The sequence below is a fragment of the Leopardus geoffroyi genome, chromosome D3, assembly GCF_018350155.1.
Source record: "Leopardus geoffroyi isolate Oge1 chromosome D3, O.geoffroyi_Oge1_pat1.0, whole genome shotgun sequence".
Classification (NCBI taxonomy): Eukaryota; Metazoa; Chordata; class Mammalia; order Carnivora; family Felidae; genus Leopardus; species Leopardus geoffroyi.
This window is the reverse complement of record NC_059339.1, coordinates 16,912,509-16,929,715: the sequence shown is the minus strand read 5'-3', so window position 1 is coordinate 16,929,715 and position 17,207 is coordinate 16,912,509. Positions and strand designations below refer to the sequence as shown.

Sequence of the window (17,207 nt, the reverse complement as noted above, 5' to 3'; positions counted from 1 at the left end):
CTTCCTGCTCTTTCTGCATATACATCCTTCCCAATGTATACTCAACACTGACAACACACCTGAAAAGGAGAAAGCAGAGAAAATCGTCCGAGGGCTCGGTCTGTCCACAGGCTGTCATGGAAGCTGAGGGAAAGATGTGCATTGGGAGGGAGAGTCGAGTCATGGCCTGGCATTCCAGTGAAAGTGGAAACAAAACAAAACAACTGTTTATTTTTCCTTGAATGCACTGCTGGCTGAAATGGCCAGGCAGTTTTACAGAACTTCATTCTCTTAACCAAACATCCCGGCGAAAACAAAAGCAAGAGACACGAGGCTAAAATGGACAAAAGCCGCTGGTCTTGTCCCAGGAGAGCCCTTTGCAGCTAAGTGAGCCCCCATGTCTCCCTTTTCCCACCCAATCACTTCACCTCTTCGCAATCAAGTTCAAACTCAATCTCAACAGTGTCACTGCAAATTGTTTATTAAAACACAAAGCAATGGACAGTGAAAAACATCCTGATTTTTTTACTTTTTGGTGGGAGTAGGATGGGGCATGTAAGGGGTAGGGACAGATGGAGACAGCCCAGAAGGAAAGACAGCTCTATCCACCCCCCACTGCTTTCCCGGGCCAGCCAGGTTCAAAGCCCCTCAATCACATCTCACTGTGCTGCTGTAAATGCATGTTGTGGCTACAGTTTGTTTCGCCGCGGCAGGGAGAGGATGGGAATCCAGGAGCTACCAGGCCTACTAAGAACTTGCCACTCTTCTCCAGTACTTGGTATAGAACAGAGCAGCCAGGCCCAATGGGGGGGGGGGGGGGGGAGGGAGACAGGGGTGGTTTCCTGACAAGCCAGGTTAGGCCAATAATTGTTGAAGAGGCTGCTCTGAGCTCAGAATGGGCAGCTGGTCCTAGTGTGTGAGAACATGATGGAAGGAGGATCCAAAGAGGGAACTAATCCAGGGTCAAATTTCTTTTCATTCCCTGGATCGTAACACGCCAGGGAAGAGGAGTCAAGAACGCCTCATTCCTGGTTTTGCCGTAAAGACTCTCCCTGCCAATTCTCCCCTCCCACCTGGCAACTCGGCTCTCCTTTCCTGACAGTTGTCCTTTCAAAGGACGGAAAGCACACTTCAGTTTGTTGTTGTTTTCCCTCATACTGAAATAAAGCACTGAAGCTCAAAATAGAGGTGAGAACGAAGTTCTGCTTCTCCTGGTGCTGTGTGCCCCCACCTCACAAGACTGCCTGGATGTGAGAGGTGCCAGGGCCCTCCCTGCCAACTCTAACAGGACTACTGTTTCCCTGGCTGCCGGCACAATCCTGGCTCCTTGTCTTTATGATCCTGGAGGGGGTGGGGGGTGGGAGGGGACTGTCCCAAGAGATCCATCCTGCTCTTTTTCTGCCAGTCCAGCCAGTCCCCAAATTATCTGCTCTTATCAAAATGATTTGGCAGCCGAAGGCAGGCCACCCAAAAGGCAGCTGGGGAAGGACAAACTAGATCGGCAGCAAGCCACCCACGTAAAAAGAAGAAATCCGCCCTAGCTGGGCAGCTGACCCACTGATGCCAATCTGGTCTCGTAATAAAATGAGGAAATCTAGCCCTCTTGCCCCAGAAGAGGTCTAAATACAGAAAGAGTCCTAGCTCGGACAGAACGGGAGAAATTACTCTGATCTCTCTGAAGCTTGAACATTAAGGCTTCTTTGCAATATTTTTAGAGCTCTTTGATCACTAATTATATCTTTCCATAGAAGAGAAGCAGACTTCTAAGATTTCTGAACAGATCCCGGGTGTTTCTGGTTCTGCTTCCGCACTATCACTGAGCCTTACCCCAGGCTCCTTTCCCCCAGAGCCACAGCAGAAGGAGGCCCAAGCATCTCCTCCTCCTCCCCTTGTTTTGAACAGGAGCATCTGTTACTCTCTCACTTTGGAAAGTTCACCTGCTCTCCTAGGTCCTTTGGAGAGGCATAGAGGACAATATTACATGTTGCCACTTGATGCCATTAAGGCTCCTCGAGGCAAGAAGACACTTGAATTAGGTTAGAGTCGGCCAGCAAAGGGGAGGGGGAGAAAGGGATGGGGAAGCAGCCCCACGGCAGGGACTGTAAGACCCCTGCCCAGACCTGAATCTAAAGGGAATGCCCACCCTGGCTCAGAGCAGGAGAGGAAAAGGCACTGTGCTGACCGGGGTGGGTCCTGCCCCAATCTCCAGGGAGGGTAGAGAACCCGTGGACTCTTTCCCTGGTCTTCCCAAGGTGAGCCAATTTCTAGAGAAAGGAGTATATGTGCTAGGAAAGGGAAAATACTGCTGCTGTTTTCTGAAGTTCAACTGAGATTCTAGAAGCCATGGCCAGGTCTTCCCAGGAGAAAGTAGAAGCAGGATAAGAAGGAAGAGAAATTCCTTAAAACAGAAGCTTCTCTAAAAAGATAAAGAAGTCAAAACACAATTCCAAAACCAGATTAGTTTCCAGACACAGAAAGGGGCAGGTAAACTTAACTTGAACTTCACCCCATCTCTTCAAAGCCTAATTGACCTCTAATGTGCTCTCCCAATTTCAGGCCAGTATCTCTTAGGCAAACAGTGGAAAAAAGAGAAAAGGTTACATTCTCAAACCAGCCGGTAGTGACCCTACAGGCCCTGTGCCGCCCCCACCCCCACCACCCGGGAGTCTAACACCACTGACACTCGAAGATAACCATTTTTCAAGTCACCAGAATTCAAGATATCCACTGAGCAGCTTCTCCTCCATAGTGGAGATGTTACAGAAATATGGATCTGGTTTAGGGGACATGAGTCCCACAGATTATTTCCTGGCAGGATGTTTCAGTCAGCATGAGTGAAACCCAAAAAGGCCAGCTGGCCCCTGACCCAAATCAGAGCTACACTGAAGACTCTCAGTCTATCCCCAGCAGAACATCTTAATGTGGTCCACCCAGAAACTGAACCGAAGCCACATTCCTGGCAAAAGGAGTTTCACCTTGGCCGTCTGCTCTTGGCTTTGGCCAGCTGGGCTCAGGGAGATCTGAAAACCTAGAACAGTGCATGGATCCAGTAGAAGAGTCCAGGCCTCCCCTTCCCCAGAGCTAAGTGGCATCCCTCATCACCTCCCCAACCCCAGACAGACTCCCTACAGCATAGCTGCCTGGTCCTAGCACTAGCTCAAAATACAGGCAGGAGAACAAACAGTGCAAAAAGCAAACAACGAACAGAGTAATTTGTGACGTACACAATACAAAAATAAAAATAAAGAGTGCCCCACCCCACCCCTTTAACCTAAACTTCATGTACCTATATCATCTTGAAGGAGCTCCCCCCCCCCCCCGAACAAAAAAAAAGCTTTCAAGTTCAGCATCATGGGCCAGCTGTGACCAGCCCTGGGCAGCTGTTAGCTGGGTGGACTTGGCTCCAGGGGACTCTACCCCAGCCCCCCACCATACTTCTTCCTGTTTCCTCACTTCTTCTTTAGTTTTTGTGAGCCATAGAAAGATGTTCCTTCCTTTCAGACACAAGCAGAGGAAAATGCCCATCCCTATCCCTGGGCTCAGGGGAAAGGAGTGAGCTTGGAAACAGGGGTGGGCTTGGAAGCAAAGCTGCTTGGCTTACAGTACCGTTAGGAAATGGCCCCAGGAGCCAGGGTTTCCTTCTGAGACTCTGAGTCACTGAAGGGATGGGTTGAGGTGAGTAGGCGGGACCCCTCCTTCCTCAAAGACCCAGGCAAACTAACAAACAAGGCAAAATGGAGGCAGCGAGTCCTCCTTCCTCCTCTTGTCTACTCCACTGACAGTGGCCTACAGCTTTGAGGAGATCTGATGGAAGGGGAACCAAAGCCACTGTCAGAAGCCCAATTAGTCAGGACGTCCATTGCCCTGGGCAAGGGGTGCCCCAGACCAAGGCTACAGGATGCCATCCTTCAAAGCAGGGAGCTTTGTGAAGCACTCCAGGAAGTGTTCCTCTTATTGCGGCCTCAGGCCACAGTCATCCAGATGCCTGACTCAATCCCCTACTACTGAGGCCTAAGTCACAGCTAAAATAAAGGGCTCCCACTCTCAAAGGACTAAATGCTGGCCCAGAGTAACTCATTAAGAGCCAAAACCCAGGCCATGAGCCCAAGAGCTACTTACTTTGTCACATAAGCAATTCAAATGCGTGGAGCTCTTCAAACACATTAAAAAAAAAAAAAAGACAAAATTAAACACATTCTAAAAAGATGAGCCTGGTCTGAGATTCTATGCTGCTCTAGCCCAAGCGGAAGCTAACCCTGCTGCTTTCCATCCACAAAACTCTGTGTAGCTTGGTTGGGTCCTCCCTCATTGTTGCTCTAACTGGGAAAAGAATAACAGTGACCAGAAAGAAAGGCAACAGGGAACCTTCATTTCCTGTACAAGTTTTTCCAGGGAATTGAAGACAGCCACTTGATGCTAAGGCTGGCTTCAGAGCTGCCAGGACTATGGCTGACTAGAAATCTTTCAGCTCCGTCACACCAAGAACCCAACTGCAGCTCAGACAGGGAAATGAAAGGAAAGGGGCAGACTGCTAGGATCGGGAAGAGGCGCCAGTGGGCCAGATACAGACAATGAGTCTAATTTCTTGGGGCAGCTCTAGGCATAAACCAAAACTGGTTGACTTGTGACACAGAAGGACATGGGAATAAATGAACATCAGATACTAGATAGACACTCTAAACAGTGGTCAGTCACTTAGTAGGGCTCAAGTCTCTGAGGTGGCTCTTAAGTTATGCTAACATAAGCCTTTTCTAATCCAAAGACCAGAGAAGACTTTTAAGGTCAAGTGTTCTGTTGCTGCAGGCTGGAAAGCATCCCTGTCCCCTGGCAGCAAGACCCTACAAAGGGGCCAGTAAAAGAACTGCTGGGTCAGGTCCTCCTGGCTGCTGGCTCAGAGATCCAGGGAGGGAGGTACCAACAAGGTGAGGTGGTAGAGGATAAGACATTCAAGCAGAGGGAACCCCAAATCCCCAGGTCGCCTTCCCTTCTTGGCAATAATTTAGCGGGATGATTGAGAGAGAGAGAAGAGATTTCAAATGGGCCAGATTAAAGGGGGAAAAAAATGAGAAGAAATCAAAGTCCCCAACAGGCACTGAAATCAAAATGATTTGTTGTGGTAACAAGTCAGAGGCAACTTGAGGACCTGACATAAACTAATCGTCTTGGATACCAGACAGTCCTCTAACTGGCATATGTCAGGGAGACAAGCAATGACAAAGCGCAAACACTTAAGGTGGAACCATCACTGGGCTGAAACCAGAAAGGCTTCCAAGTAAGGAAGTATCTAATTTTCTTTTCTTTTTTTTTTTTTTTTTAATCCCCCTTCTGTTTTCGTCTTATCATACAAATGATACACCTTCACACATACACAAAGCACACACACTTTCAATCCCAGGACATCTGAAAACTTATCTGGACATAACTTCAGAACATACCCAACTCCCAGCGCTGGTCTTCTCAGGTAATAAGATGACATTTCCCTGCTGTTAATTTCTAACCTAAAAAAAGGAACCACGTCTGCTCTGGGTTCAGAGTCCTTTCCACTAGGTGTGCAGATGGGGCTCCTTGAACATGGAGGATCTGCTTCACCTTAAGTACCCTGGAGAGGAAAGAGACGGCTGGGGCCAGCCACAAAGAGAGCACGAGGACTGAAGCAGGGCTGGGACCAGTGGTGGATAAGGGCTGCTCTCTACCCACTCTGCCTCTTTTTTTCTCCTTTAATTTTTGTGTGTGGTTTTGTTTGTTTGTCTGTTAATCACTGTGAAAAATACAGAAACCAAAACCAACATGTTCGGTTTCTTTCCCACACCCCTTCACCCTGTTCAGGATGGTATTTGTTCTCACAACCGGCAGAGGCAGAAGAGGGTTGGAATGAAGACTCCAAAGGCCACCAGGATGGGAAACATGAGGCTGCTGTTGTCCGAGGCATAGGGGTTGGGCGTGCGGGGGCCTGACTGCACCCGATTCTTATTGGTCTGTCTTTTGAGATTAGACCCTTCATCGTATTCTTCTTCTTCTTCTTCCTCTTCTTTCTTCTCCAGTCCTGGATGAGGCTGCAGCTTTGGTACATCTGACACAAGAAAGTAGACATCTTTTAAGTAAGACCCACACCATTTAAAAAAAAATTTTTTTTTAATGTTTATTTATTTTTGAGAGAGAGACAGACAGACAGAGTGCGAGCAGGGGAGGGGCAGAGAGGGAGACACAGAATCCAAGGCAGGTTCCAGGCTCCGAGCTGTCAGCACAGAGCTTGACGCAAGGCACGAACCCACAAACCATGAGATCACAACCTGAGCCAAAGTCGGATGCTCAACCGACTGAGCCACCCAGGCGCCCCAAGACTCACACCATTTAAGTGAGACCTTTAAGAGCCATAAATGAGCCACAATAAAGAGATGCTATGACCTATGCAAGGTCTACAGCAAAAAAACAGATGTAGCAGAAACAACTCCTGGCCTAGAGAATAGCAGATGGCCGCAAACACCAGTCTTTTTTAGATTCAACTAAAATGTAGTAAAAGACCTACCCCAGGGAGGCTTCCTATCACCTTCCTTTTCTCCTTCTTCAGAACCGTGAGGACTGGACTGAACAGTGGCAATGACTCGACACCCAAAACTTAACCTTTTCAAATCCCTTCTGCAGCCTCCACAATCCCATGTGCCCTTCTGATTCACACAGCAACTGAGGAAAAGCTGAGCTACAGGGCCCTGGGTTGTCAGCACACACCACCCCTCTGTTCTGCCTGCTCCTTAGGGACCCAAGCTACAAATCTGTTTTTGTGGCAAGACATCTGCCTAGATGTCATAACACCAGCATCTTGGGACACATCAAGACAACAGGATGAGCTCCTTGTTGCATTAAGGATGAGTTTCGGGAAAGGGTACAGAGGCCGAATGAAAGAGAAAAGTCACTAAGACACCAGCTTTCTGTGCAAAAATCAGCCTGGGAAGCTGGCAGCCAGGATCATCTCAATGCTGAGAAAGTGATATACCCTAAGGCTGGATCCCAAGGACAAGGAGACATTCGGAAGTGGACTTTTGTCCAGTGCGGTTGAGCAATGCCCGAGAGCACACCGAAACGCTGAAAGACTCCTCCCTCTTTTGCCTTTTCCCTTTCTGCCCCTAGGAAATTGATGTCAAAGAAAGAGAATAAGGACAGGTTTTAGGCGATTCCAAGACTAGAAGGGTCAAGGCACACCAGTAGGTACCATTATTAAGCCCCATTTACAGTGAGCTTAAAGGAATTTGTCCAAAACCAAACAGCTGATTAAGTGGCAGCAACAAAATCTGAACACAGACCTTACTCCAAAGCTATGGTCAGCACCATGCTGCACTCCGTCCCCATCCATCTGGCTTTGGATTCCCCACAATTTGGCTTTAAGTGTTTATACAAAAGTGAATGGCTAAATTATTCCCCCAAGGCTTTCCTCAATCATATCCTTCAGACCAAGGCAAAAAAGCAAGTTAAAAACACCACTTACCATCCACTGTCCCAGCCATGATGTAGAGTGCACAAACTTTGGGATTGTCATAGTACCCCTGGGAAATGGGAGAACCAGGGTCAGCACCACACAGCAGTAAACATTCCCCCACCCCCACTCTTTTAAACATCTCCTCAGCTGGGAAGGCAGAGGGAGAGCATTACCTTTACAAACTCGATGTAGAGTTTCCCTGTGAAGGTGGACACCTCCCCTTGGACACTCAGCTTTCCCTTTCTGATGCTCATAGGGATGATTTCATCATGAGCTGTGCTGTGCCCAACACGATCAAAGATGTCCAAGTCCTTCACCACGACATGGCCATTCAGTCGCACATCAAATACCTTCCACGATTAAAAAAAAAAAAAGAAAGAGAGACAATGTCAAAACCATCAGCTTCATACTCCTTTAGCAGCTGGACATCATGTACCTGCTTGGGCTTCAAGTTCAGAAATAATTTTTAAAATGAAAGAGCTGGATATAGTCAAGGGTACAGAGTTCTTTACATGAGCCAAATCAAAGCCATGTTCCTTCATGGTCAAGGTCTCATACTGGCCTTAGGAAACAAAGAATATAAACAAAAAGCTCAACATGGGAAAAAAAAAAAAAAAAGCTCAACATGGAAAGAAGGAAATTCATAAGAAGAGACAGGAAAAGAATAAGGCTAAAAACAAGAAGGTGCTGACAAGTAAGGAAGACGACCAGGATCAGTTAGTTGCCAAGAACTAAGATTCTGGCATTGCCTTCTGTCACCAACCCCCAAGGCAAGTGCAGCCTTGTGAGTAATGGGACATCGCTTCTCGAGGGGCAGAAGGAATCCAGCTTCTCCTCAAAGCTCACCTGTTCCTCCCTTCTGGGGAGGCTCTTACATTCTCTGGCCCATAGCAGGGGACTATCCAAGAGTGGCAATGTCCCACTGACCAGGCCTCACCTTCTGCTGGGACTGTGCAAAGTAGACCTCAGCAAATTTCAACACGAGCACGTAGTCCCCCTCCTCCTTGATGGGCACTTCGTAGCCAAAAGTCTCCTCATTGTACCGCTCTGTTTGATACAGGATCTGGTCCTCGGGGTTGGAACGCAGGATTGGCAGTTTCATACCATAGTCGGAGGCTGGGGACAAAAGACAAAGAGACACCACATCAGAGGCAAGACACACAAAAATTGCAGACACCCCACAACTGCCAGAGTCATTTCTGGGGCAATGCCAGTAACCCTCCCAGGGGAAGGGGCCACCCCCTCTGCATCTGGCTTTAAAGTGACCAGACACAAAGGCAAGCATCAGAGAGCCTAATGGCTCTAAGGAAGAAAAAGTGAAAGAAACCAAACACTAATCACCCCAACAGAGAAGAACTTCTTAGAAGCTTGTTAAAATGACTTTCCTCAACCGCAGAGAGTGACAGGAAGAAAACAGGCAAAAGCTACAGCTCCTGGCTCCCTGAGAAGGGAGCTTCAGACAAACCTCATAAAACAGGGGGGGATGGCCAGGAACTCTGCAAGACCATTAAGTTCAAAGAGTTTTTTTCATTCAGAAAAGCTCAAGGGTCTAAAACAAACAGGAAATGTTAGGCAAGTCATTCTGCATTGTCTTTACTACAAATAAGATACCAGCTTAGTTGCTTTTTATAATTTTCATTCACAAAGTTCCAAGGGTGGTAAATACCAGAGAAATATGCTCACAAAAAGAAGGGCGTGATACTAATTTCTTTTACGTGCAAGCACCTTACTTCCCACAAACTCACAAAACTCAACCTCACCTACTCTCTCCTGAACGTATCCCCAGTTAATCCAAAAGAGTTTAGAACCAAAAAGTTCCTAATGTAGCCCCAGCACCTAACAAAGTCCCTGGCACATAAATAGGCACTCAAGATGATTCGCTGAACCAACAAACAGCAACTAAGGAGGTGCCTGAGGAGCAGTGAAGCTATGCTATTCTTTCCATAGGGCTAAGCCATCCTCGCAGGAAAAAAATCTGCCAAGGTCCTATTGGCACCTCTGGCCTAAGATGCCCAAGTCCTGGGGGAGCCACCTTTCCCATCTCACACACTGATAAGGAATAAGGCAGGGTAAAAGTAAAAAGTTAGAGGTGCCTGGCTGGCTCAGTTGATACAGCATGTGACTCTTAACCTCAGAGTCATGAGTGTTCATGCCCCACACTGAGGGTAAAGCTTACATTTAAAAAAAAAAAAAAAAAAAAAAAAAAAAAGGTAAAAAGTTACATACCTTGAGTCAGTATCAAAAAGTCAAAAACCTCTACTGCCCCCAGCCTTCTTCCCCCAACCTTAGTAGGAGACAAGATTACACATGTTTTTCTCCCCCCACCACATAACAAATTAAACTGGGGTCTTGCCTCAAATATTAGACACTGATCACACTCCAGCCTCAGAGATGAATAGCTACGCTTCCTCCTTCAGAGAGTAGCCTCTCTGACTCCTTTATCCTGTAAACACAATGAGGTTTCCCAGTGCTCCATAATCTACTTTCCAAACTGCAGACTAGCAATGATTTCAGTACACCCGCCTAGTCTCTCCTCCAGCCTGGGATTAAGATTTCAAGACCACCTTCCAATCTCACATGATGACTCTGAAGACATTTGGCACCTAGATCCTTTGGGAGATGTCCAAGAGCAGTCATCCCTGGAGCTTTATCATCTGAATCACCACAACTCCAACAGGATCTTTTATCTCTAAGGAAGGTGAAAGAGTAACTAAAAGAGCCAGTGGCTAAGGTCAAGCCCTCAAAAAAATAAACATAACTGTTAACAGTTCCTGTAAGTGAACAGTTAGCCGTGACATCAGATGGACCTGATGAGACAATGCAACAGGAAACTTATTGCGATTTTGTCTTCATGCTTTTTTCTTTTTCTTTCTTCTCAAGAAATCAAAGGGTGGCCAAGTAGCACTACAAAGGACGGACTGCCAACATGCCTCAGCTCTTTCCCAGGCTCAAACCCTTATACCATGAAGGTTAAAAGACTGCTATTTCTCTTCCACTTGAGCTCTAAGAATTCCCTTCTTCCAAGAGGACCATGATCCTTACAAATTTGGAACATTAACTACATTTGCTTTTTACATACACAGGAAATTTTATACATGTGTGGGGAATCTTTTTTCTTTCTTTCTTTCTCGTGAGCGGAAAAAGTGAGAAACTGACAGTAATGTAATCTGTAAGATCCGCGGTCTCACAACTCACAAAACTCAGCCATGTGAATAAAAACTACTTAACAACCTTGGAATTACCTTTAAATATTTTTCCTGTAAAGCCCAAGTAGCTTTCCCAGGAGATCTGCCACATGCAAAGTTGCATTTGTCCAAGTCCCAAGTGATGCAGCAGTAAAAAGGGTTTCTTTCTTTCCCCTTTAGACTTTAGGTATTCACAGCTAAACAGATCTCTCTAAAATACAGTGACGTGTACACAGTCAGCACACTGCTGAAGTTGGCACAATACAGCTCAGACAGTTAACCAGAAAGGAAGGGGGCCAAAGGGCCTACATTATGTCTGCTGCTTCTTAGTTCGGGACAATGGAGGAACCAGGCTGTTTGAAAAATTCAGCCCCAGTTTGAGGATTTGAATCCCCAGGCCTGGATTTGAATCCTGGCTCCGCCGCCTACCATGTGGTGTGGAACGATTTGTCTTCTCACCTATAAAATGGGGATAACACCTATCCCACAGGTTGCATGTAGGGAGATCTGTAAACAGCTTAATACAGTGCCTCATAGAGACACAGACAGACATAAAGGTATGCCACCTAGGCAAGCATATGCACACAATAAGCACCAAAGAAAAAAAAAAAAAAAAAAAAAAGATGCCTCCACTCCCAGGAGTTTAGGGAATGGACCAAGTGGAAATGGAAGTAATAAAAAATTGGAAAACTGCAGTGAGGAACCACAGCAGTGAAAAAGCCAGAATGAGCTGGAAGCTGTCCTACACGAGACCACCACTGCAGAGCTGCTGTGGCACTCCACCCTTGCCACCCCACCCTTGCCACCCCGAGGTTAGGCCTCCCACCTGACCGCTAGCTTATTCTTCTCAGTCACTTCCTTCCCACGCAAGGCGAGTCCATAAAGAATTATTCTGAAAGCACTGAGGCGGGGAACCTTGAGGATTCGGTTAATCAAAAAGGAAGGGCCAAAGGGCCTACGTTACGTCTGCTGTTTCTTACTTAGTTCAGGACAATGGAGGAGCCAGGCGACTTAAAAAATTCAGCTCCAGTTTGAGAGTAAGACAGGCCTGGATTTGAACCCTGGCTCTGCAAACTACTATATGATTTGGAACAGATTATTATCTCTAGGTGTTTTTTTAACCTGTAAAATGGGGATACCGCCTACCTAAGTTCTCTACCTGTGAACTTCTGCTACTTAGAGGGCCTGCAGATGAAGCCGGCCTCTTAGGTGAAAGTATGGAGAGAAAATTCTAAACAAATCCCACAGCCTTAAGCAAATCAGACACAGCAGTGACCCTCAGCGTCTTTCATGCTCTAATCTCCCCAGAGCCAAATCCCTCCCCAGCCAAAAGGAAGGCTGCCCAGAAAAGGGTCTTCCTTAGGCCTGCAGAATTAGTAATCTAATAGGTTCAGGCCCTTAGCCACCTTTTTTCCCCTCTGGAACCATGTTCTGCCCTACTTATAACTTCGTGTGAAAGGTTATCAAGAACAGAGAAAGATAGAGACACTTAAACCCACTCTGGGCAAGAGAGTTTTCAGACTCAGGTCACTGATTTCTAGAGCACGAGAAGTTATAGTACAAAGGAAAACAAGGCCCAGAGAGGTAAAGCCTGTTCTTCAAGGTCATACAAATGATTGGCAGATATCTTTCTATGAAGAGGAAATAGCCTCTCCTAAAACCAGGCCAAGTCCTGGGCCCTCAGGCCAAATAACCAGGCCTTTTCCTCCTGCGTCAGGAGGAACCCAGAATGAGCAAGAACCTGGAATTTGCAGCATGCCAAAGCCCCAGGTTGAGCACTCTATAGTGGTATTTCCATCTGGTGAAGCCCACAAGTTGAAAAAGCCTTTCCCGGGCTATGAGGATCTCCTGTGAGCACTAGCTACCCTCAAGGCAGAAATGAAATTCAAGAAACATTATGAAGTGCCTTTGAAAGCAAAAGCCACTAGGTGCCCTAAGCCACTCACGGTTACAAGAATGCTGAACTACAAAGACACTATAGAGAAACATCAAGTTCAAAAGCAGGCCAAACCCTTATCTGGATTAACTTGGCAACAAATGCCTAAATCCATTCAACATAAAACGGACCAATGCTGGAAACAATATCGCCGGCATGTGGCAAAAGAAATTAGACATACAGCTCCTACTGCAATTAGCGTAATAGCTGCATGGAGCAAGGGTCTCCAAATACCTGGCACATCCCACCCAAACAGTGCCAGGGAAGGGAAGGCAGAGTGAACAGCTACACTTCCCTTGGTGGCACCGACTCCTTAGCACAGAAACTACAGAGATGCGTCCGGAGAATGGAAGCTGAATCGAATCTAAGACCCAGATCTAAGATCTGAATCGAATCTAAGACCCAGTCAGGAACCCAGTAAGTGCAATGATGCAACAGGCTGGTCCAAGCCACAGTTGACAACCAGCCTCCACTCTCCATCCACCCCTTCCTACCGCTACACTTCATGGCCCCTGTCTGTTACACTCTGACAGAGTGGAGCAGGGAACCTCTGTTTATAGAGCACCCCAAAGGCTGGGGTCCAAGACAGGATTCCAGTACACACGAGCTTTGGTAGGTCTCGTGTAATTTTACCTGCTACAATAAACCCCTCCAAAGAAATTGCAACCATGAGCCAATAACCCAAGGACAGAGAGCCTGGCTGACTGCTGACCAGCACCACACCCTCTCCCTGCAAATCACCTGCACCAGCAAATTAAAACCAGGATTTCTGAACTGGGAACTGAACCTGCATGGTCTTAGCTTTTTCCTCTGCACAATAAACCTAATAGGATCACGTAATATGTAAAGCCTGGTATCTGTCAAGTGAAAGAAACCATCTGCACGCGTCCTCACCATTCCTATCTCAAGAGGCAAAGTCCACAAACGGTCTCTAGTTTCCTCAAGAGCTCCTTCCTCCCTGCCCACACCCATGAAGAAAGAGGAAGGGTCCAGGATGGAGACAGCAGTGACCTCGTGCTTATGTGAAGTCTGGCTTTGGCTGCTGTTACAGCTGCTAAAGACCGGGGCCCTGACTCAGCTGAACCCAGGCCACTGAGACCTACATGCCAGGGCCAAGTAAATTCCAAGACAAACACAGAACTTCAGAAAACAGCCCTGTGTCCCAACATCCTCACATGTACGGAAGCAATAAACCCTCGAATACAACAAACTCCGGGACACTGCAATTAACTTGGAAGAACTAAGTTAAACCCTTTCGTAAAGGCAAGAGCCAAATCTGGGCATCGTGGAAAGAATGAGAGAAAGTCTGTCTCTTAGTTTTCTGGAGATGGCACACTGCCAATTTGGCAGCCTCTGAACCCAGCATACAACATAAATCTCCTTCCAACACATGAAATAAGGAACTTCCCTCTTAAACCTGTTGTCCAATCCCACTTAACAGAAGAAAAGAGTCTAGAGCAGATTTTCCCAAAGTCTGGTCTGAGGATGCCCAACATCAGAAGCCCCTGGTGCAGAAACGTGGGTTTAATCTATTAGGTCTGGAATCTGCATTTTTAGCCAGCTCCCCCCCACCCCCACCCCGCCATTCTTACACTAACTTTGAGAACTGCGCAGCTCTGTGAAAACTACTGTTGCTGGTCAGTTAAGTCAGAATCATTTTCCCCATACACTGGAATCCTACCCCTCAAGACTTCTTAGGGTAGGCACTACACGCTCTACACACTCTCGGATAGAATACTCCGATGGTTCCACTGGCTGACCCAGTTGACACTCCACCAGCCTCACGTGCAGGATGGCTTCAGTACAACCACCCTCTGGGGTGGCCTCAGCTTCTACTTTTGAGCACACATAGTCCTCACTCTAAAGGGGGAAGCAGGAGGAGGCTACAATCAAACTTTCCTGGCTCATCTTCTTCGAAGATTCCTTTCTATTCCGGCTAAGAATCAAGCCCCGCTCCTCCAGAAGGGGTAAGGAGAGCGGCCGATTTCTGGGATGGCAAGAATCTAGCAGGAACGGTCGTAATACAGCACAGCAAAACCACCCAGGCCTGGGACACTGATAACCTACGATCCGTGAGGCCTCGAGGTGGCAACAAGCCGCCCTCGTCTTTAGTTTCCCAGATCGGCTGGAAGAGAGGGGTTAAGAAAATGCAGGATGTGAGGTCCAAATATAACTTCTCGCCAACTCTGCCTCAATCTCTCTTCGTAGCTTCGAGACCGCGCCAGGCTCTGAGCTCTGACCGGGTCCCTGAGGAAACCGCAGAGACGGACTTGGCTCCGGAGACGTGGCCCCAGGGTCGAGGAAGGGGCTCAGAGCCCGCAGCCCTCGGTCGACTGCGCCCAGCACGGCAGGCCCCGGATCCCACGGCTCGGCTGAGGGGCTCTCACCTCGGCCCACCCGACCTTCCAAAGGGTCCTTGCGGAAGTGGATCCCGTGCACGTCCACATGCGCCTCGCCGCCCGCGTTGACGGCCCAAATGACGCTCTCGGGCAGCCCGGCCCCCGCCGAACAGACCACGCCGAGCCCCGGCCCCCGGAGCGCCGGCGGCAGCAGCAGCAGCAATAGCAGTTGCAGGAGCGCCACGCCGGCTCCCCCAACCGCCCGGGCCTCCAGCATGGCGGCCACCACAGCGGGGGCAGCCTCCGCCGACCCTCGTCCTCAGTCGGCCGCCAGGCCGCCCCGGGCTCAGAAAAACAGCGCCACGGGCCGCTCAGCTTCAGTCGCCGGGGACATGTCGCTCTCAGGCCTCCTTCTCAGCCACGGGTGCCGCCTCCCACCTCAGGAACAACCTACCCCGCCGCCCAGCCCCCCACGACCCTACAGCCAATCAGCGCCCGGCCCTCATTAATTACCCATCGCCCAGCCGGGAGACGCCCGTCCATTGGCTTCCGGGCGAGGGAAAGGGCGTGGCTACTCCCAGGAGCCAGCCCAACCAACAGGCTCGAGAGGGAGCGCGCGCAGAGGTGGGGAGTTCGGTTGAAGCGGCGGTTCAATGCGGAAGTGGCGGGGTGCAGCGCCCAGGCGGCCCCGGAATCCTGCAGCTGAATAGGAAAGGTGGCCTGGGAGGGAAGGTTTAGAGTAGGGCGCACTGACACGTCGCCAACACTTCCGGTGCTCCAGATCCTGGGACCGAATAGGCTCCGGGTAGGGGTGCGTTGCCCACTTTCCCGCCCCCTCTTTTCTCAGGGAGAGGCATGAACATAAGCTCTAGTAGGAGAAGCAGTGGAAACTCTTTCGACCCGAGCCTCAGTCTTTTTCTCTGTGTGAGGCAAAAAACCCATCCTCTCCTAGACAGGTTGCTAGCACAGGTCTTCAGGGCGAGAGTCCCACGGGGACAAGACCCCGCCCCCACCCCTTAGCGAGCTCTGGGCTGGTGGTAGCGTCCAGACGGCCGTCCAATCAGAAGGCTCCAACGCAGCGGAAATGCGTGGCCTTGTGGGGGAGGGGCTCCTGGCTACCCAGGTATCCTTGGCGACAGCCTGGGTCCGTCCCAGCGACTCAGGGGCGGGATCGGGACTTCCCCAACCCCGGTGAGCGGAGTCGCGCGTGGTACCCAGCCTGTAGGTGTACGCGTGACTCGAGCTCCCTTTCTGCTCTTTGGCATTTCACCCAGCGCTTTCCTACATTGGCGATCTCTGCGCTGTGGTCACTGTCCAAACCCCCACTCTTCAGACAGATAAACTGAGGCCCAGAGAGGGACTCAGTGTTGGCCAAAAGGTCACACTGCAAGTTTAGGGCAGGGCCAGGGCAAATTCCACAAATATTTTTTGAGACCCTACTAGTATGGTTGGCAGATGTAGCAGATAAAATACAGGAAGCCCAATTAATTTTGAATTTCAGGTAAACAAATGGGACATACTATGAAAAAATAATTCGGGGCGCCTGGGTGGCGCAGTCGGTTAAGCGTCCGACTTCAGCCAGGTCACGATCTCGCGGTCCGTGAGTTCGAGCCCCACGTCGGGCTCTGGGCTGATGGCTCAGAGCCTGGAGCCTGTTTCCGATTCTGTGTCTCCCTCTCTCTCTGCCCCTCCCCCGTTCATGCTCTGTCTCTCTCTGTCCCAAAAATGAATAAATGTTGAAAAAAAAATAATAATTCATATTTTGTTTAAAATCCAATTTTAACTGGGCTTTTTGCATTTTACCTAACAACCCTACCTACTACGTGCCAGGCAATGAACTTTGTGCAGCAGTGAACAAAAACACCCAGGGTCCTGAATGAGAATTGCAGACTTTGAACTACCCACAGCTCAATTATTCAGCTAGAACAGAGATAAAGGAATGCAATGAGATACCAAAATCGAGAGAATCCATGGGGGATATGGAAATGCACCATAATTCCTTGCCCAGCCCCCAAGGTCAGACCCCACAGGGTTAACTTTTAGAGTATCCGCCCTCCTGGTCCCACTTTTTCCCTCCATAATTTGCAAGGATCTGGACTAGCTTGCTCCCTCAGACATGTAAACGTCTCAAGGCACCTCTGAAGTCCTGCACTAGGGTTTCTTATCCCATTCTCCACTTCTCTGAAAACTCATCTTTGGAGAAAACTGACAAGTCAGCGCTCGAATAGCCCTCAGAGCAGGAGTATGGTGCAAATAGGAAACACAGGTACAAAGAGGTGATGGAGGCTTCCTCCCTC

At 48.7% G+C, this 17,207-nt stretch overlaps 1 protein-coding gene across 2 annotated transcripts; it reads right to left on the bottom strand.

Moving 5' to 3' along the window:
• Positions 1-442: 442 nt before the first annotated feature.
• MLEC (malectin) lies at positions 443-15,697 on the bottom strand. Of its 2 annotated transcripts, none has more exons than XM_045458199.1 (5): positions 15,424-15,697; positions 8,388-8,566; positions 7,624-7,800; positions 7,460-7,517; positions 443-6,049 (listed from the first exon to the last, which is right to left on the bottom strand). In XM_045458199.1, exons 1-5 carry the CDS (start codon positions 15,425-15,427, stop codon positions 5,820-5,822), a joined length of 648 nt encoding a protein of 215 aa, XP_045314155.1. In that variant the 5' UTR covers positions 15,428-15,697; the 3' UTR covers positions 443-5,819. The 2 variants fall into 2 exon arrangements, with proteins under 2 accessions (XP_045314155.1, XP_045314154.1); XM_045458198.1 differs by lacking the exon at positions 15,424-15,697 and adding an exon at positions 14,959-15,402.
• Positions 15,698-17,207: the final 1,510 nt, after the last annotated feature.

Excerpts from the sequence above, each read along its gene's own strand:
- MLEC (XM_045458198.1), bottom strand. The coding sequence starts at position 15,187 with ATGCTGGAGGCCCGGGCGGTTGGGGGAGCCGGCGTGGCGCTCCTGCAA. Across the intron at positions 8,567-14,958 it reads GGAAGGTCGGGTGGGCCGAG|CCTCCGACTATGGTATGAAA; the intron begins GTGAGAGCCCCT and ends TTTTGTCCCCAG. Across the intron at positions 7,801-8,387 it reads TTGCACAGTCCCAGCAGAAG|GTATTTGATGTGCGACTGAA; the intron begins GTGAGGCCTGGT and ends TAATCGTGGAAG.